The sequence below is a fragment of the Nycticebus coucang genome, chromosome 10 (genome assembly GCF_027406575.1).
Source record: "Nycticebus coucang isolate mNycCou1 chromosome 10, mNycCou1.pri, whole genome shotgun sequence".
Classification (NCBI taxonomy): Eukaryota; Metazoa; Chordata; class Mammalia; order Primates; family Lorisidae; genus Nycticebus; species Nycticebus coucang.
In genome coordinates, this window is record NC_069789.1 from 105,467,201 (window position 1) to 105,486,289 (window position 19,089).

The 19,089-nt window shown below is 51.0% G+C and overlaps 2 protein-coding genes and 1 non-coding gene across 5 annotated transcripts; 1 reads left to right on the forward strand and 2 right to left on the reverse strand.

Annotated features, from left to right (window-relative positions):
- Positions 1-599: 599 nt before the first annotated feature.
- LOC128598037 (small nucleolar RNA U13) lies at positions 600-702 on the reverse strand. Its single transcript, XR_008383549.1, has one exon. It is a non-coding gene; the product is annotated as a small nucleolar RNA U13 (small nucleolar RNA).
- Positions 703-7,844: 7,142 nt separating this feature from the next.
- On the forward strand, positions 7,845-16,613 carry GBA1 (glucosylceramidase beta 1). Of its 3 annotated transcripts, XM_053605126.1 has the most exons (12): positions 7,874-8,032; positions 8,420-8,507; positions 9,267-9,458; positions 9,571-9,717; positions 10,016-10,149; positions 10,355-10,527; positions 10,753-10,990; positions 11,263-11,487; positions 11,867-12,030; positions 12,655-12,774; positions 12,863-13,001; positions 16,392-16,613. In XM_053605126.1, the coding sequence occupies exons 1-11, from the start codon at positions 8,006-8,008 to the stop codon at positions 12,966-12,968; spliced, it is 1,614 nt and encodes a 537-aa protein (XP_053461101.1). In that variant the 5' UTR covers positions 7,874-8,005; the 3' UTR covers positions 12,969-13,001; positions 16,392-16,613. The 3 variants fall into 3 exon arrangements, with proteins under 3 accessions (XP_053461099.1, XP_053461102.1, XP_053461101.1); XM_053605124.1 differs by lacking the exon at positions 16,392-16,613 and having other exon boundaries at positions 7,845-8,032; positions 12,863-13,030; XM_053605127.1 differs by lacking the exon at positions 16,392-16,613 and having other exon boundaries at positions 7,873-7,910; positions 12,863-13,030.
- On the reverse strand, positions 13,477-18,959 carry MTX1 (metaxin 1). The gene is made up of 8 exons (XM_053605128.1): positions 18,347-18,959; positions 17,029-17,098; positions 16,824-16,903; positions 15,025-15,117; positions 14,701-14,883; positions 14,500-14,576; positions 13,905-14,059; positions 13,477-13,814 (listed from the first exon to the last, which is right to left on the reverse strand). Exons 1-8 carry the CDS (start codon positions 18,857-18,859, stop codon positions 13,600-13,602), a joined length of 1,386 nt encoding a protein of 461 aa, XP_053461103.1. The 5' UTR covers positions 18,860-18,959; the 3' UTR covers positions 13,477-13,599.
- Positions 18,960-19,089: the final 130 nt, after the last annotated feature.

The following is a 19,089-nucleotide window of genomic DNA, read 5'->3' on the forward strand; positions in this document are numbered from 1 at the left end:
CGAGACCAGCCTGAGCCAGGGCATGACCCTGTCTCTAAAAAAGAGTTGGGTAACTGTAGTCCCATCTACTCTGGAGGCTGAGGCAAGAGAATCGCTTGAACCCAAGGGTTTGAGGTTGCTGTGAGGTATGACTCCATGGCACTTTACTGAGGATGACAAGGTGAGACTCTGTCTCAATAAAAACAAAAACAAAAAAAAACAATTATTAAGTAGGAGAACGGATTTCCTTCCTTCCTTTCTCTTTTTTTTTTTTTTTTTGGTTTTTTTGGCTGGGGTAGGTTTGAACCTGCCACCTCTGGCATATGGGACCAGCGCCCTACTCCTTGAGCCACAGGTGCTGCCCCCTTTCTCTTTTTCATGGCTCAGCTTTCTGAGTAGCTAGGATGACAGGCCCACACCAATATGCTGGTTAACTTTTTAATTTTTTGTAGAGATGCGGTCTTGCTATGTTGCCCAAGCTGGTCATGAGCTCCTGGCCTCAAGTGATCCTGCCTGGGGTTCCTAAGGTGCTTGGACAACAGGTGTGAGCCACTGTGCCCAGCCACTTTTTTCTTTCTTTTCCCTTTCATCTTTTTAAAATTTTTATTCTCTTTCTTTCACATCAGAGAGATAATATGCCAACCAGTAACAAGGACTGATGTAGGCACATATCACACATGGGCAGGAAAACCCAGTCATCTTGGTTATGAACCACAAAAGGGTGTCTGTGATTTTAGTTGTCCTGGTGTCTGTAAAATGGCATCTCATAGTGCCTTTTATTTCTGTTTCTCTGATGATGGATGTTGTTCAGCATCTTTTCACATGTTTGTGAATAGATGTATAGATATATACTATACGCCATTTGTGTATATCTTTGGAGAAATGTCTCTTAAATCATTTGCCTATTTTTTTTTTTTGTAGAGACAGGGTCTCACTTTATGGCCCTCGGTAGAGTGCCGTGGCCTCACACAGCTCACAGCAACCTCCAACTCCTGGGCTGAAGCGATTCTCTTGCCTCAGCCTCCCAAGCAGCTGGGACTACAGGCGCCTGCCACAACGCCCGGCTATTTTTTGGTTGCAGTTTGGCCGGGGCCGGGTTTGAACCTGCCACCCTCGGTATATGGGGCCGGCGCCCTACGGACTGAGCCACAGGTGCCACCCCTATTTTTTTTTTTTTTTCTTGAGATAGAGTCTCACTCTGTTGCCCCAGGGTAGAGTGCCTTGGTGTCGCGTTCACAGCAACCTCAAATTTTTGGGCTCAAGCAATCCTCTTGCCTCTCAGCCTCCTCAGTAGCTGGGACTATAGGCAGCTGCCACAATGTCTGACTAGTTTTAGAGACGTGGTCTCACTCTTGCTCAGGCTGGTCTAGAACTCTTGAGCTCAAGCAATCAACTCCCTTCAGGCTCCATTTGCCCATTTTAAAAATTGGGGTATTTGGGTGGCACCTGTGGCTCAAAGGGGTAGGGTGCTGGTCCCATATGCCGGAGGTGGTGGGTTCAGTCCCAGCCCTGGCCAAAAACCACACACACACACACACACACAAAAATTGGGCTATTTATTTTTTTTTCCTGAGACAGAGTCTCACTCTGTCACCCTGGGTAGAGTGCCATGGTGTCAGCCTCAAACTCTTGGGTTCAAGCGATCCTCTTGCCTCAGCCTCCTGAGTAGATGGGACTATAGGCAACTGCAACAATGCCTGGCTAGTTTTTCTATTTTTGGTAGAGACGGGGTCTTGCTCCTGCTCAGGCGGGTCTCAAACTCCTGAGTTCAAGCAATACACCTGCCTCGGCCTCCCAGCGTGAGGGATTACATGCAGCAGTTCTCAACCTGTGGGTTGTGACCCACAGGAACTGTATTAAAGGGCCACGGCATTAGGAAGGTTGAGAACCACTGGAGGTGTGAACCCCAAAACTGGGCCACTGGACTTATCTTTCTATTTTTTTATTTTTATTTTTTTTGAGACAGAGCCTCAAGCTGTCTCCCTGGGTAGAGAGCACCACGGCATCTCAGCTCACAGCAACCTCTAACTCCTGGCTAAATGATTCTTTTGCCTCCGACTCCCAAGTAACTGGGACTACAGGCTCCCGCCACAACGCCAGGCTATTTTTTCTTTTTTGGTTGCAGCCATCGTTGTCTGGCAGGCTGTGCTGGATTCGAACCTGCCAGCTCAGGTGTATGTAGCTGGTGTCTTAGCTGCTTGAGCCACAGGGGCCAAGCCTGGGCTTATCTTTTTATTATTGAACGGTAGGATTTTTAAAATATATTTTGGATACTATACCTTTATTAAAGATATGATTTGCAATTATTTTACTCCCTTTCTGTGGGTTACCTTTCTATTTTCCTTGTCCTTTTTTTCTTTGAGACAGAGTCTCATTTGTCCCCCTCAGTAGAGTGTTGTGCCATGCTGTCATAGCTCACAGCAACCTCAAAACCTTGGGCTCAAGTAAGTCTCTTGCCTCAGCCTCCCCAGTAGCTAGGACTACAGGCGCCTGCCACAATGCCCGTCTATTTTTAGAGGTGGGGTCTCGCTCTTGCTCAGGCTGGTCTCAAACCTGTGAGCCCAGGAAATCCACCTGCCTCAGCCTCCCAGAGTGCTAGGACTATAGATGTGAACCCACCACACCGGCCATCCAAGGAAACTTTTATTTATTTATTCATTTATTTATATATTTTTTTATTTTTTTGAGGCAGAGTCTCATTATGTCGCCCTCAGTAGAGTGCTGTGCTGTTACAGCTCACAGCAACCTCAAACTCTTGGGCTTAAGCAATTCTCTTGCCTCAGCCTCCCAAGCAACTGGGACTACAGGCACCCCCCCACAACTCGCAGCCATTTTTTGTGGCAGTTGTCATTGTTGATTTTGGCTGGTTTGGGCTGGGTTCAAACCTGCCGGCCTTGGTGTATGTGGCCAGCACTATACACACTGAGCTACGGGTGCCACCCCCAAGGAAACTTTTTTTTATTAATGAATTAAATTTTTTTTGTTGTTGCGGTTTGGCCGGGGCTGGGCTTGAACCCACCACCCTCGGCATATGGGGCCTGTGCCCTACTCCCTGAGCCACAGGCACCACCCCCAAGGAAACTTTTTTTTTTTTTTTTTGGTTTTTGGCTGGGGCTGGGTTTGAACCCGCCACCTCCGGCATATGGGACTGGCGCCCTACTCCTTGAGCCACAGGTGCCGCCCTTCAAGGAAACTTTTAAATAAAAATTATAGGAGGTCATCATTTTGACCTGAGCTCCTTCACTAGGTCCCAATATACCAGACTAAAACCAAAATAGGATCACTTATACTGAAATTTCACATCACCAAAATCAAAACTTAGTTGTTATCTGGCCTTCTGAGAAATCAAGAGAAGAGATAACAGCCTAGGCTTGGCACCTGTAGCACAGTGGTTACAGTGCTAGCCACGTACACCAAGGGTGGCAGGTTCAAACCCGGCACGGGCCAGCTAAACAACTGCAACAACAAAAAAATAGCCAGGCATTGTGGCGGGCACTTGTAGTCCCAGCTACTTGGGATGCTGAAGCAAGAGAATTTCTTAAGCTCAGGCGGCGCCTGTGGCTCAGTGAGTAGGGCGCCGGCCCCATATGCTGAGGGTGGCGGGTTCAAACCTGGCCCCGGCCAAACTGCAACAAAAAAATAGCCGGGCGTTGTGGCGGGCGCCTGTAGTCCCAGCTGCTCGGGAGGCTGAGGCAAGAGAATCGCTTAAGCCCAGGAGTTGGAGGTTGCTGTGAGCCGTATGACGCCACGGCACTCTACCCGAGGGCGGTACAGTGAGACTCTGTCTCTACAAAAAAAAAAAAAATACAAAAAAGAGAATTTCTTAAGCTCAAGAGTTTGAGGTTGCTGTGAGCTGTGACCCCATGGCCCTCTACTGAGGGCAACATAGTGAGACTCTGTCTCAAAAAAAAAAAAAGATATAACAGCCTAATTTCCCAAACAAGCCAGTCTTCAAGTAGCATGATTATGAAGTTTCCTCTGTTTTAATCCTTACAACAAAGAGTAACCTGACAACCTGAGGTAACCTGATGTTAAGCAATCAGTTATTGTTCTATTGTTCTGTCATTCTGCCTTGGCCTTACAAGAAAAGTGACTTTAAAATGACCAAAGATGGGCACAGTGGCTCATGCCTGTAATTCCAGCACTCTGGGAGGGGGAGGCAATCCGACCCTTGAGTTCAGGAGTTGGAGACTAGCCTGAGCAAGAGCAAGACCCTGTCTCTAAAAAAAAAAAAAAAAAAAAAAAAAAAACAAAGGGCAGCGCCCGTAGTTCAGTTGACAAGAGCGCTGGCCACCTACACCTAGGGTGGCGGATTTGAACTCAGCCGGGTCTGCTAAGCAACAGTGACAACTGTAACAAAAAAATAGCTGGGCATTATGGCGGGTGCCTATAGTCCCAGCTACTTGGGAGGCTGAGGCAAGAGAATCACTTAGGCCAGGAGTCTGAGGTTGCTGTGAGGTATGACACCATGGCAGTCTACCCAGGGTGACAGCTTGAGACTCTGTCTCAAAAAAAAAAAAAGGAGGGTGGCGCCTGTGGCTCAGTTGGTAAGGCGCCGGCCCCATATACCGAGGATGACGGGTTCAAACCCGGCCCTGGCCAAACTGCTACCAAAAAATAGCCGGGCGTTGTGGCGGGTGCCTGTAGTCCCAGCTACTCGGGAGGCTGAGGCAGGAGAATCGCTTGGGCCCAGGAGTTGGAGGTTGCTGTGAGCTGTGTGAGGCCACGGCACTCTACCGAGGGTAATAAAGTGAGACTCTGTCTCTACAAAAAAAAAGGAAAGAAAGAAAAGGAAAAAAGGGGGAACCCCCCCCACCAGCAAATCCTGAGGGACAAATCAATTGTGCAAGAAATTGGCTGGGCGTGGTGGCTCATGCCTGTAATCCTAGTACTCTGAGAGATCTAAGTGGGTGGATTGCCTGAGCTCACAGGTTCAAGATTAGCCTGAGCAAGAGCAAGACCCCGTCTCTAAAAATAGCTGGGCGTTGCAGTGGACATCAGTAGTCCCAGCTACTTGGGAGGCTAAGGCAAAAGGATTGCTTGAGCCCAAGAGTTTGAGGTTGCTGTGAGCTATGACACCATAGCAGTCTACAGAGGGTGACAAATGAGACTCTGTCTGAAAAAAAAAAGAAAACAAAACAAAAGAAAAGAAAAATAAATTTGAAAGATGAGATGGTATTTACCCTGGAAAATTTTTCCAAAGTGAAAGATAAAAAGGGCTGGTTACCCCATAGTTCATTGGTTAGGGCTCAGCCACATGCTCCAGGGCTTGAACCTGGCCAGGGCCTGCTAAACAAATAAAAAGAGCTGGGTATTATGGCGGGCACCTGTAGTCCCAGCTACTAGGGAGGCTAAGGCAAGAGAATCACTTGACCCCAAGAGTTTGAGGTTGCTGCAAGCTGTGACTCCAGGGCACTCTACCAAGGTGTGACATAACAAGACTATCTCAAAACAAAACAAAACAAAAGGAAACAAAAAACCATCTCTACTAAAAATAGAAAAATTAACTGGAACTTTTGGTGTAAACCTGTAATCCCAGCTATTTGGGAGGCTGAGACAAGAGGATTTCTCAAGCCCGAGAGTTTGAGGTTGTTGTGAGGTATGATGCCATGGCACTCTATCCAGGGTGACAGAGTGAAACTCTGTCTCAACCAAAAAAAAAAAAAAGAAAGAAAGAAAGAAAAGAAATATTTGTGGAATGAATGAGCTAGAGGGAAGCAAGGTACCAGATGTGGCCTGCCATACCTAGGAGGAGTCCTGGGTAACATTTCCTGGAAGGAGTGGATACTGACATAGTAAAGGTAGTTCGATTCAACAATCTGGCATCTACCCAAGTGCCAGCTATAAGGATACGAGGCTACCTGGAATGAGTAAGACATTCCTTCAAGGAACTCCATAAACATAGCCCTGACTTTTGCAATATTTTGTGCCAAGTAGTGTATTAGACACATATTATTGCACTTAAACCTCACAGTAATTCTGTTAGGTAGGAGTTATCACTCCCCTTTCATAGATGAGAAACCAGCTTCAGAGTGATTAAGAAACTTATTGAGGGTCAAACAGCTAATGGTGGAGTCAGGATTTGAACTTTGCTGTCTCACATAGAGTATTCTTAAGTACTGAAGAATCTAAAGAAGAAATGATCAATTTTGTGTGGGTGTATCTGGATTTTTTTGACGTTATTTATTTATTTATTTATTTTTTGAGACATGGTCTCACTTTGTCACCCTTGGTAGAGTGCTGTGGCGTCATAGCTCACAGCAACCTCCAATTCTTGGGCTCAAGTGATTCTCTTGCCTCAGCCTCCCCAAGGAGCTGGGATACAGGCGCCCACCACAATGCCTGCCTATTTTTAGACATGGGGTGTTGCTCTGGGTCAGGCTGGTCTTGAAGCCGTGAGCTCAGGCAATCCACCCACCTCGGCCTCCCAGAGTGCTAGGATTATAGGCGTGAGCCACCACACCCAGCCTTCCTCACATAATTTAAAGAATCAAAAAGGCAATCCTAGCACCTACTGAATGCTGGGCACTGTGCACCTCGCACTGTCTGCAGTAGTGCCTGCGAGGTTATGGCTCTGCCTCCATTTTGAGGGTGAGGAGGGAGGCTTAGAGACCTGTAGTGGGTCAGGTTGTGACTGTGTGTCATTCCCTCTCAACCTCGTTTGATGTGGTTCATGAGGCAACACCACGGACAACCACCTTTTCGTGTCTACCAAGGATATAACTCTGTACAACCCTTCCCAAACCTTCCTGTCCTGTGAGGGAGGAATGATAATCATTAAAATCTGTATCTGATGAAGAAACAAGAGAAGCCACAGAAGGGCAGTGCTGACCACTCCATTCAGCCATGAATGGAGGTCCCACCTCCTGGAATAACTTGCCTCAGCCTCCCAAGTAGCTGGGACTATAGGCGTCTGCCACAACACCCAGCTACTTTCAGAGGTGGGCTCTCGTTCTAACTCAGGCTGGTCTTGAATTTGTAAACTCAGGTGATCCACCCACCTCGGCCTCCCAAAGGAGGCAAGAGCCACCGCACCTGGCTAGCAAAGACTATCTTTTTTTTTTTTTTTTGGCCAGGGCCAGGTTTGAACCCACCAACCTCCAGTATATGGGGCCGGTGACCTACTCCTTGAGCCACAGGCACTGCCTCAGCAAAGACTATCTTAAACATTTCAGTGTCCTCTATATTTTGCACCGTGAACCTCTTTTTGTTAGTATCACCTTGAAATTTTTCTCAGTTCAGCGCCTGTAGTTCAAGCGGCTAAGTTGCCAGCCACATACACCAGGGCTGGTTGGAACCTGGCCTGGGCCTGCTAAACAACAATGACAACTACAGCAAAAAATAGCTGGGCATTGTGGTGGGCGCCTGTAGTCCCAGCTACTTGGGAGGCTGAGGCAAGAGAATTGCTTAAACCCGGAAGTTGGAGGTTGCTGTGAGCCGTTATGCCACGGCACTCTACCCAGGGTGACAGCTTGAGGCTCTGTCTAAAAAAAAAAAGAAATTTTTCTCAAGAAAGCAGTATGCCATGTTAACCAGTTTGATGAAATATTTCAAATTGTATATAAAATCAGCACATTGTACCCCATGACTGCATTAATGTACACAGCTATGATTTAATAAAAAAAAAAAAAAAAAGAAGGCAAGCCAGTATGCCTTCTGTGGTCCCCGTCCTCTGGGATTCAGAAGTCTGTACCCAATTCTCTGCTCAAAACTCTGTTCAAGGCTCTTCCTAAAATTGTTGTTACACATGCCATGCAGAGTTTCATAGAATGGATTATCTTCACCATCCTGAGGAAGCCAATTGCCCTTCAGAAATATGGCTGCAATTGCTTCACTTCCTGTATCATGTGAATCGCCCATTGCTGTCACATGACCCATACGTCATGAAGCCGGAATTAACCCGCAGGGCTAACCTGGTGCCTGTAACCTGGGTAGGTACCTACATCCTTGTTTTTATTTAGTAGATCCTCTATCCCTCAGAGACTCTGGATTCCCTGAAGTCTTCTCTTCATCTGGTGACCCTGGGATGATGTTTTCAAGTCCTTCCAGAGAGGTAAATGGGCCAGGGGGCCCAATCGGCCTTGTCACACTGCTCCAGGAACCCTGGCCGTCCAGGCTTGAAATTCTACAAATGACAGACTTCTTTGAGCCCAGGCCATCATGGCTCTTTGAGCAAGGCAAACATGGAGGGAGGTAGGGAGGGGTTGAGGTCAAAGTGTGTGGGAGGAGGGTTGAGGAGAGTTCTGGTTTGGGGCAGGCAGAGCTGTCCAGCAGAGGGGTTGCAGGGAGGGCTGCACCCAGGTTTCTGTGGGCCTTGTGCCATCCTGAATAAAGGTGGGAGACAAGGCCATGGGCACCCACAGGCAGCCAAGACATTCCCAGGGAGAGTAGCTGAGGAGTGGAGAGGGGCCTGCCTTTCAGTCACTTATTTTGTTCTCAGGAATGTCCCAAGGACCTGGGTAGGGTAGGCATCATGGCTGCCAGCCTCACAGCATTGCTTCTACTTCAGGCGGTGTCCTGGGCATCAGGTGAGTGACGAGGGGGGAGGTGAAACTGAGTAACTGAAGCTTCCTCCTGCCTAGTAGTTCTTTTTTTTAAAGACAGAGTCTCACTTTGTCGCTCTCAGTAGAGTGCCATGGTGTCACAGCTCACAGCAACCTCCAGCTCTTGGGCTTAGGCGATTCTCTTACCTCAGCCTCCCAAGTAGCTAGGACTACAGGCACCCGCCACAATGCCCAACCATTTTTTTGTTGCAGTTTGGCCAGGGCTGGGTTTGAACCCGCCACCCTCAGTATATGGGGCCAGTGCCTTACTCACTGAGCTACAGGTGCCGCCCCTGCCTAGTAGTTCTTTGTAGCCTTCTGGTGCACTGGTGGTAGACTTTTAGTGTGTACTCAGCAAGCCCTCCCACTGGTTGAGGCCAACCTTCTTTTTTTTTTTTTTTTTTTTTTCTCGTAGAGACAGAGTCTCACTTTATGGCCCTCGGTAGAGTGCCATGGCATCACACAGCTCACAGCAACCTCCAACTCCCGGGCTTAAGCGATTCTCTTGCCTCAGCCTCCCGAGTAGCTGGGACTACAGGCGCCCGCCACAACGCCCAGCTATTTTTTGGTTGCAGTTCAGCCGGGGCCGGGTTTGAACCTGCCACCCTTGGTATATGGGGTTGGCGCTTTACCAACTGAGCCACAGGCGCCGCCCCGACCAACCTTCCGTGTTCATTGTCTCCCAGCCAGTGCATTTGTGCTCTGAGTCCTCATCCTGTCTCTGCTTGTGCCCTTTCCTCCCAGGTGCCCGCCCCTGCATCCCTAAAAGCTTTGGTTACAGCTCAGTGGTCTGTGTCTGCAATGCCACATACTGTGACTCTCTTGACCCCCTGACCCTTCCTGCCCCTGGCACCTTCAGCCGCTATGAGAGTACACGCAGTGGGCGTCGGATGGAGCTGAGTACAGGGACCATTGAGGCCAATCGTACGGGCACAGGTAACCACTATGTCCCTCACCCTTAAGCCAGGCTGGGTCCTCCTGGAGCTAAACCATGCCAGTGTTTCTTCCTTGTGCACTCACACTCTTTATTCTCTGTGGGTGTCCTCAGGGCTCCTACTGACCCTGCAGCCAGAACAGAGGTTCCAGAAAGTGAAGGGGTTTGGAGGGGCTATGACAGATGCTGCTGCTCTCAACATTCTTGCCTTATCACCTCCTGCCCAAGATTTACTACTTAAATCGTACTTCTCTGAAGAAGGTGAGGAAGGGAACAAAATGATACAGGGCAATGGACAATTTCTGTGGACCTTGACTTCTTCCCATCCCTGATCTTGTTCCTCTCTTAATGCCCAGTGAAATAAGACTGCCTTGCTGACCTTTTAAGTGCTTGGGGGCTCTTGGCTTAGAAGGGCTGTGCTTCGCCCAGGTGCTGACTTCCACAGGCCCCACCTGTGGAGGGAGCTCAAGTTCCTTTTGGCCCAGAACCAGCAGGTGAGAGGCCTAGTCCCATGCTCTGTTGACTCAGACCCCATTATCTTGGTCACCTTTAATGGTAGGAATTGAATACAACATCATACGGGTACCCATGGCCAGCTGTGACTTCTCCATCCGCATCTACACCTATGCTGACAGCCCTGATGACTTCCAGTTGCACAACTTCAGCCTCCCAGAGGAAGATACCAAACTCAAGGTGGGCATTTGGGCTGTTTCAGGCCCTGGTGATATTAGTATCTAGGGACTGAGAAGATTCAGACTGGGGCAGAAAGATGTAAAACCTGCCCCCTCCCCTCTCTTTTGTCCTGAGGGTGGGGGCTGAGAGTTGTACCTGATGTGCTGGTTGGGCTAGTCTGTCTGTGTTCCAACTCTGGGTGTCTCTCCACTGCCTTTGTCTCTAGATACCCCTGATCCATCGGGCTCTGAAGTTGTCTCAACGCCGTGTTTCACTCTGCGCAAGCCCCTGGACATCACCTACTTGGCTTAAGACCAATGGGGCAGTGAATGGGAAGGGGTCACTCAAGGGCCAACCAGGGGGTGTCTACCACCAGACCTGGGCCAAATACTTTGTCAAGTAAGAGACTACCAAGGCCATGGGCTCTGGACCAGCCTCCCCTTTGGATACCCTGGTCTACATCCCACCCTTTGACCTGGCCCCACCTCCAGGTCTGTCCCTCCCCATTTTACCTTCTGGTCTCTCTTAGACTCAGGCCTGTCAGTTGCGCCCCTCTCACCCCTCCATCAGGCTTCCTGTTCCCTAGGGTCATGGTCTTTTCACTCATGGCTGTTCTCCTGCCAGGTTCCTGGATGCTTATGCTGAGCAAAAGTTACAGTTCTGGGCAGTGACAGCTGAAAATGAGCCGTCTGCAGGGCTGATGAGTGGGTACCCCTTCCAGTGCCTGGGCTTCACCCCTGAACATCAGCGAGACTTCATTGCCCGTGACCTGGGTCCTACCCTTGCCAACAGTACTCACCGAAATGTCCGTCTGCTCATGCTGGATGACAACCGCTTGCTGTTGCCCCACTGGGCACAGGTGGTAAGGCCCAGTAACCTCCAAATGCAGTGTCCAAATAACTGGCTCCGGAATTTAACGGTGTCTTTGCCAGCCCAACTATTGATTCCTATAGCACCACCCTCTTTGGTGCCCAAGGGTCCACCCTGTGGATTCCCATGTTAGTCACTTTAAGCCCCCCTCATTGCCTTCTTCCCACTATCCACTTCTTAGCATTCTAGTTCCTTTTCCAGAACCCTCTGTGTAGGCTTCAGGGGTCAGTGACTCCCCTTCCCCAGTGATCCTTCCCTTTGCAGGTGCTGAAAGACCCAGAGGCAGCTAAGTATGTTCATGGCATTGCTGTACACTGGTACCTGGACTTTCTGGCTCCAGTAAAAGCCACTCTGGGGGAGACACACCGCCTGTTCCCCAACACCATGCTCTTTGCCTCAGAGGCCAGTGTGGGCTCCAAGTTCTGGGAACAGAGCGTGCGTCTAGGCTCCTGGGATCGAGGGATGCAGTACAGCCACAGCATCATCACGGTGAGCTACCGTCTCCCTCCAAAGCAGACCACCTCAGACCCTTCCTAGTCTCATGGAAGGCTGGCAGGCCTTCCTTTCCAACTTTTCCCTTGCTAGCCTGCCTTTTGAGGCAATTTTGGGAAACCATAGTTCTCTATTTTGCTTTTCTGAATTCACTGACCTGCACACCCCATTATCTTTTCTCCAAATGCTTGGGTCCTGGGATGTTGCATCTATTTCAGATTTCTCAGCTTCCCCAGAGAAATCTCTGTGAGTAGGATGCCCCACTCATAGGACTGAGCCACCCACAGCACCTCCTGTCCCCCATGCAACACTTAACTACACTCTCTGGGGACTTCTAGTGTTGAGCCTCTGTCTCTTTGCCCTTGTCCTACCCTAGAACCTCCTGTACCATGTAGTTGGCTGGACTGACTGGAATCTTGCCTTGAACCCTGAAGGGGGACCCAACTGGGTGCGCAACTTTGTTGATAGCCCCATTATTGTGGACATCACCAAGGACACATTTTATAAACAGCCCATGTTCTACCATCTTGGCCACTTCAGGTGAGTGGGGGGTGGGCACCCCATTCCATACCAGGCCTGTCATCTCCTACATTGGACTTACATCACTCTACAACAGGACAGAGCAGGAAGGCATATAGGGTGGGAACCTTGAGAAAGGCACACCCATCCTCTCTTGCACCATTTAGGCAGGATGTGACTAGGTGGCATCTTTCACATAGGTAACCCTTGAACAGCTGGGGCTGGGGCTGCAATGTGGGAAGGCAGGGTCAGTGCCTGGCAGCATAGCTCAAGTCTCAAGAGAGTTAGAGCAGAGCTCTGGCCGGAGTTATGGGATAGGCAGGTGAATTACAGTCTCACTTTGTCGCCCTCAATAGGGTGCTGTAGCGTCACAGCTCACAGCAACCTCCAACTCTTGGGCTTAGGCGATCCTCACTTGCCTCAGCCTCCTGAGTAGCTGGGACTACAGGTGCCCGCCACAATGCCCAGCTATTTTTTGTTGCAGTTTGGCCGGGGTGGGTTCAAACCCGCCACCCTCAGTATATGGGGCTGGTGCCCTACTCACTGAGCCACAGGCACCGCCCCGGTGAAGGGTTTGATGGGGGATGTCCTGAGCACCAAGAGGGCTGGGCTAGGGTCCCTGACAATGCCTGTTCCCATACTCAGCAAGTTCATTCCTGAGGGTTCCCAGAGAGTGGGGCTGGTTGCCAGTGAGAAGAGCCACCTGGACACAGTGGCCCTGATCCACCCTGACGGATCTGCAGCAGTTGCAGTGGTGCTGAACCGGTGAGGGGAACGGTGGGGCTGGGCCTGAGCTGAAGACAGGGTGGGCCATTGCAGAGCCACACTCTCAGCTTTCCCTCTCCCCTTCTAGCTCCTCTAAAGATGTGCCTCTTACCATCAAGGATCCTGCTTTGGGCTTCCTGAAGACCATCTCACCTGGTTACTCCATCCAAACCTACCTGTGGCGTCGCCAGTAATGGAGCAGATATTCAAGGAAGCACCAAGGCTCAGTATGGACATTAAAGTGACAGAATCAACTAAGATGCTATATGTAGCTAAAGATGACATAGCAGGGCCAGGGTGAGCTTACAGTGGTGTAAGCCCAGGGCCAGTGGTTTGGGTGACTCATTCTCCCCTGTAGTTGGTTCCAGGGGCTGGAAACCCTTGGGGAAAGATCAGGAAGCCCCAGGCCCCCACCCCATGCTTGTGTGAGCGTATACTGTGCTGGTGGCCGTGGAATCTGGGCCCAGGCCCAGGGTGAGCTCACTGTCTGTACAAACACAAGATGGGGAGGAGGGGGCCAAAGAAGAGACTAGGAGTTGGGGACTGTTTGCCTTTCCTGGGGATGCAGAGCTAGGCTCATGTAGAAGCCATGTCACAGCAAAAGCCAAGAGCCCTGGGGAGGCTCAGGCACCCAGCTGGCTCCCATGGCACCAGCTAGGAACAACGACAGACCTTAAAAGAGAGAATGTTTGATTCCAGCGTGTGTGAGCAGCTTTATTCTCAGGGGTGGCACCCTATTTCTGGCTGTAACAATAACAGAGAGGCACAGGGGCCTCTGGAATGCATCAGAGTAGAAAAAATCAGTCCAGGGAGCATGAGGATGAATCATTCTTCTTCATCTTCCTCAGCCATGCCTAGGGCCTGGGTACCTGGGGCCCGGGCTGGTGTTACCCGCTGGATAGAGACAATGCCACTGAGTAGGGCATAGCCCACCATGGCTGCTAGCCCTGCCAGCACAGAGAGGACCTGGTTCCGCCGCCGGTATGGCTCCTCCTCAGTCTCTGGGCCAGCTGGTGTCTGGCGTGGTGGTGGTACCTCAGCTGAGGGTCAAGGAAGGGAGGTGGGCAGGAGGCTAGTTCCTGGACCCCTGCCCACTCCCCCCAGGGCTGTCCCACCTGTCTGTGCCTTACCTCCATCCCAGGGGAAGTAGAGGCTGAGGATGTGGGTGCAGTAGGCACAGAGGTTGTGCAGCCCCCGCAGGTGGGCCTGCAGCTTCCCGCTGGGCAGTTTTGCCTGCAACAGCAGGGCCAAGTAGCTAAAGACAAAGGCATCCAGGGAGGCAGGGCTAGAGCAGAGAAAGAAGGGCAAGATGGAGAGGACATCTAGGGCAGAGGGAGAAAGCTGGAGCTGGAGGAAGAGTCAGCCTTTGGAGGTGGGCTCTGGGCAACAGGGTGTTACCAGGGAAGGACAGGACACACAGTTCTGGACCTGGTACTGAGGGAGTTCTCCAGGAGACGCCAACTTAGCCCTGAATGGGGCTCTATACCAGGGCTGCATAAAGGATACATTGAGTGCCCTACAGCCCTGCAGGCCCCTCCTGTGCCTGGCTGCCCTCCCACCCTACCCTCCTGTACCTCCAAGCCCCACACAGTCCCGCTGTCATCAGCCCAGTGTCTGTCCCAAAGTCCTCATATCCAGAGCCTAACCCCCCACCCCAGCCCCAGCAGCTATTTCTGAACCTGTATCTTCTTCCAAGCTGCTCACTCCCCTTGGAGTCAGACTCACGCATCTCCAAAAAAGAACTTCTGAGAGCCCAGGCGCTGAGAGAGAAGGGTCAGGCACTCCCGAGCTTCTTGGTACAGCTACAGGAAGGACACGGGCAGGCTTATGGCTGCAGGAGCAGTGCCACCTGCCCACTGAAGCATTCCCATTCCTGGCCGTTATCCTTGGGGCTCATCTCACACAGCAGCCTTGTCCCACAGCTACCTCCTTCTCCAGCTCATCCTCGTCCTCAGGCCTGTGTTCCCCACACAGCAGCTGTAGCCGTTCCATGTACTGGCGCTGCATGCGGCCGGGCAGGAAGAAGTTGAGAGGAAAGGGCATAGCCTCAGCATACCACTTCCGAGTCACTTCCACATAGTTCTTGGTATCTATCCAAAAAGTATGTATCTGGATTGGGTAGGTAGGAAGGAAAAGGCAGGTCTGAGCCAGCGCATCTGCCTGTCAAGGTGGGCTCTTGATCCCCACACTGCTCCAAGTCTATGTGTGCGGTGTGCTGCTGGCCAGAAGTGCTGGGCCGGGCACACTCACCAGCACTGGCAGCAGCTTCTCCTCCAGTAGAGACATGAAGGCCAAGGTGTCTGCCCCTTGCCGGGCGGACAGGTCATAATCAGCATTGTACTTCTGTGGAGAAAATATCCATGAGGTGGACACGGGGAACTGCAGGGCACTTTGCCAGAGAGTGAGGAACCCTGTCTGGTCCCCCTCACTGGCCCCTGAGTGTAGTAGAGAACAGAACAAGGAGTTTTTCCTGCTGAGGCCCCTTTGCCTGGGCCCAGCAATAGCCTGTTGCTGTTGGCAGAAAGCCTGGGCCTTGCAGCCCATTGGCCGTCAAGGTCTGCACCCATTGGGGGGAGAAAGGAAGGCCCGGCCACAAACTAGGAGTAGCTCCCAGAGTTTCCACGGAAAGCTGGCAGTATGCCTGCTGACAGCAACTTTCTAACAGTAACTTTCCCAATCCAGACACCACAAAGCTAGCAAAGTGGAGCGCAGATGTAGGTGGGGCCTCAGTCCATGCCTCAGGAACTAGGGGACACCATCCTCACATTCTCTGGGCCCAGTGAGCCCATGCTCAGGGCCCCCCAGCTTGTACCCTCAATGCCCAGCTCTTAGCTGTTTCTTCTATTTCATTCCATGGTCCAGGTGCTGCCACCACATATATTCCACATGTGCCCCCAGATCTCAGTCTGCTCCACCTTCCGGGTCTCCAAGCTCTGCTTTTCAGCACCCACCTCCACATCTGGAATAAGCTTTGTCCCCAAATAACCTCTTGAACATGGTTCTTAAATCTCTCTGAGCCTCAGTTCTCCCCTGTGGAACAGGGGTAAGCATCTCTTTCTCTCAATGTGGCTATTAAGAAATAATTTAAGACAATACTCTGGAAACTGGAAAAGCTCTTTTCATAAGTAAGGAACCAGGGTAATGGCCCAGGGCCTGCTAGGAGCTTTGGGTTTTCTCTGGATCTCCTCTTTCTGGGCCTCTTAAGCCTCCATTAATTTTCCAGCTCTCCAACCTTTGGGAAAGTAGTAATGAGAAAAAGGATCCCATTTCTGACAATGTGTTCTCTCTTGGGACCAGACTGTGAATACTAAAAGAATTCTTAGAAAGTTTGCTGGCTTAGTTCCAAGTTTTATAAATAAGGAGGGTACAGCTTAGAGAGGTTAAGTAGCTTGCCCAAGACCACACAATCTATGACAGAGTGAAAAGCACAGACCAGGCCTCTCTACTCCTTTTGTAATACCCTTCTCCAACCTAGCTCTAAGTCTTTGCCTATCCTGAGTCTCACATTTAGCCTTAGTCCCTGAAAACAGAGAAGTGGCCCTTAGAAGTTCCTCTCCAGTCCTGTCATTGAAGTCTTCAGAGCCAACTGTTGTCTTCCACTCTCCTTTCTCTTCCAGGTGTCATCAGCTTACACCTCTCTCCCTGCCCAGCAGGCAGAAAGCCTCTGGATGTCCCAGCAGTACTCTGAGCTTGATCTCTGGCTTAGTATTTTACTGCAATACAGTGACATCATATGTCTTTCCCCCATCAGACTATGTACTCCTTGATGTTCTGGGTCACCTGTGTCTAGTGTGGCATATGTCTGGTGCTCAATAAATATGTGTTCCACCACGATTGCATTAATGTACACAGCTATGATTTAATAAAAATATATATGGGCGGCGCCTGTGGCTCAAAGGAATGGGGCGCCGGCCCCATATACCAAAGGTGGTGGGTTCAAACCCGGCCTCAGCCAAAAAAAAAAAAAATATATATGTGTGTGTGTGTGTGTGTGTGTTCCACTGAACTTACTGAACTTCCACTGGCAGCCCAATATCCAAGCCACTTACCTCTTTTCGAAGGTGGGTGATGATCTTGTGTGGTACTGAGATGACCTCTCCAAGACTGGTCTGAAGGGCAGGTAGAGTGCCTGACATTGAGAGAGAAGTATGCCCACCAAGCACTTTGCTGCCTATCTGTACATACACATTCCTATCTCTGTCTTGCTCCTCCCTTTGTATACACCCTTCCTCACCCGCAAAGGACATTGAGTACCTGAAGGGCTCCGCCAGGGATTGGTGATCTTGTGCACTTTGAGTGGAGCACCAGTAAATCTGGCATAGGTCTGCAGGGAAAGAAGGCAGAAGGCAGAGAGACAGGGCCATGGCCCCCACAGAGGAAACAAGAGAAATACTATTTGTTAACTACCTTATATGTTAGGCCCTTTACTTAGAACCTTAGTACAAAAATAGAGGTAGACATTACCATTTCTATTTTATAAACAGACAATACAGGGCTGAGAGATGATTACAAGTCAGCCAGAAAAATCCTTTCCTCTACCTCCTCTCCTGCCTTCTACTTGGTGAACACCTATCCTCAGTAGCTATTCCCAACCAGTGTCCTTCTTCTTGAAAGTACTGACCTGCCCTTCTTTGGCAGTCTCTATGGCCTGTTCCTACTTATATCTTAAATCTGAACATTTCATTACATTTATTTGCTTACATGTCTGCCCTTCTGGTTTTTTGTTTGTTTGTTTGTTTTTGAGACAGAGTCTCACTTTGTCGCCCTTGGTAGAGTGCTGCGGTGTCATAGCTGACAGCAATCTCAAACTCTTGGATTCAAGCAATCTTCTTGCCTCAGCCTCCTGAGCAGCTGGGACTACAGGCGCCTGCTACAACGCCCACCTATTTTTAGAGGCGGGATCTCACTCTTGCTCAGGCAATCCATTGGCCTTGGCCTCCCAGAATGGTAGGATTACAGGCATTAGCCAACGCGCCCAGCATGTCTGCCTTTCTGTAAACAACTAGAGGGGAGGGCCCAAATCTTTTTCATAATTGTAAGGCGATAGTTGGTATTTGGAAGACTCCTAATGCATGCTTGTTAAATGAAGGAGTGAGTGAGTGAATGAAGTGAACTAAGTTTGATTCCAAAACTCTTTCTACAGAGCCTGGCTGTGGGCCATTTGGTTCAAGAGTAGGTTAAATAAATGTTGTTTAGTGAGAAGAAGGAAAAGGGGGCCGAGAAGGCAGAAATGCCAAGCCAGACGAGATCCCATATAGTCCACCCTAGTACGTGTAAATCTCTGAATGGAGAAACAACCACCACAGAGAAAGGATCGCCCAAGGTCACGCAACGGGTAAACTGATAAAGGACTAGAACCCATTTTCTGAACCCTCGGCCAGGCCTCTTTCCATTCTGCATAAAGCCTAAGAAACTGTAGTTTATGGCACCTAGCCCATATCTGCCACGCATATTCTTTTGAGTGCCTCAGTTTCCCTCATTGCGCCTGTGCTGAGGAGCCCTGGCAAAGTTCGGAAGCTAGGCTAGTTCAGTCCCCTCCCCAGTCCTCCAGGGCGCCGGCACCATCCCTCACCAGTACAGCGAGGCTGTCCAGGTCCACCGACGGCAGCCCCCAGCCCCCAGACCAGCAGAACAGCTCCATGGGCGCCGCCATCTTGCCCGCCCTCTGCCCCGGAAGCGCCTCCCAGCGGACTTCTGCACTCCCCGTGGCGGACCCGCCCTCGGCCCCCGCCCCTCTGATAGCTCTGGGCGGGGGCCCGGGGGAGGCCATGGTGGAGGCGCGGCTTCTGGTGGCCGGAGAAGCAGTCCGACGGCCGTGGGCGGGGCAGCGAGCTTCGGGAGAAGGCGGCCGCCGGCACTTCCAGAGGCGGCCCCCGCAGCGGTAGAGGGCTGCGGGCCAGGCGCGCCTGGGAAAGTCGCGGCGCCGTGGCTGAGTGCAGCCCCGAACCTCCGAAGCCCTGGCGGGTCCTGGAATCCCAGGCTGGCTCCGGGGGCGCTCGCCAAACTGCACGTGGCCTGGAGTGCTCTGGGGCCCCTCGAGGCTCGGCCCAGGTCGAGGACTGCGGGGGTGTCCCCCCAGCCGCATGTTTTCCACAGCGCGTTATGTTTGGAGCGGGCCCCGCGCCTCCAGTCGCCATGGAAACAAAACAGGGGCGGCGGCGGCCGGAACGAGGCCGCGCTGGGGGAGGGGAGGTGGGTGCGCGCCTCGGCCTCGGTGACGCGCGCTTAGGCTTCCCCACCTCATCCGGGTCACAGCCCGTCCGCTGGTGTTCCTCAGTCTGGTTTTCGGTTCTTGGCTTGTCCTCTGGTCTACTT

Coding starts and splice junctions, on each gene's coding strand:
- GBA1 (XM_053605124.1), top strand. CDS start 8,006: ATGATGTTTTCAAGTCCTTCCAGAGAG. Junction 9,718..10,015: donor ATCGTACTTCTCTGAAGAAG/GTGAGGAAGGGA, acceptor CTTTAATGGTAG/GAATTGAATACAACATCATA. Junction 11,488..11,866: donor ACAGCCACAGCATCATCACG/GTGAGCTACCGT, acceptor GTCCTACCCTAG/AACCTCCTGTACCATGTAGT.
- MTX1 (XM_053605128.1), bottom strand. CDS start 18,859: ATGCGGCTGGGGGGACACCCCCGCAGTCCTCGACCTGGGCCGAGCCTC. Junction 17,099..18,346: donor TGGACAGCCTCGCTGTACTG/GTGAGGGATGGT, acceptor CTTTCCCTGCAG/ACCTATGCCAGATTTACTGG. Junction 15,118..16,823: donor TCACCCACCTTCGAAAAGAG/GTAAGTGGCTTG, acceptor TTTTCTCCACAG/AAGTACAATGCTGATTATGA.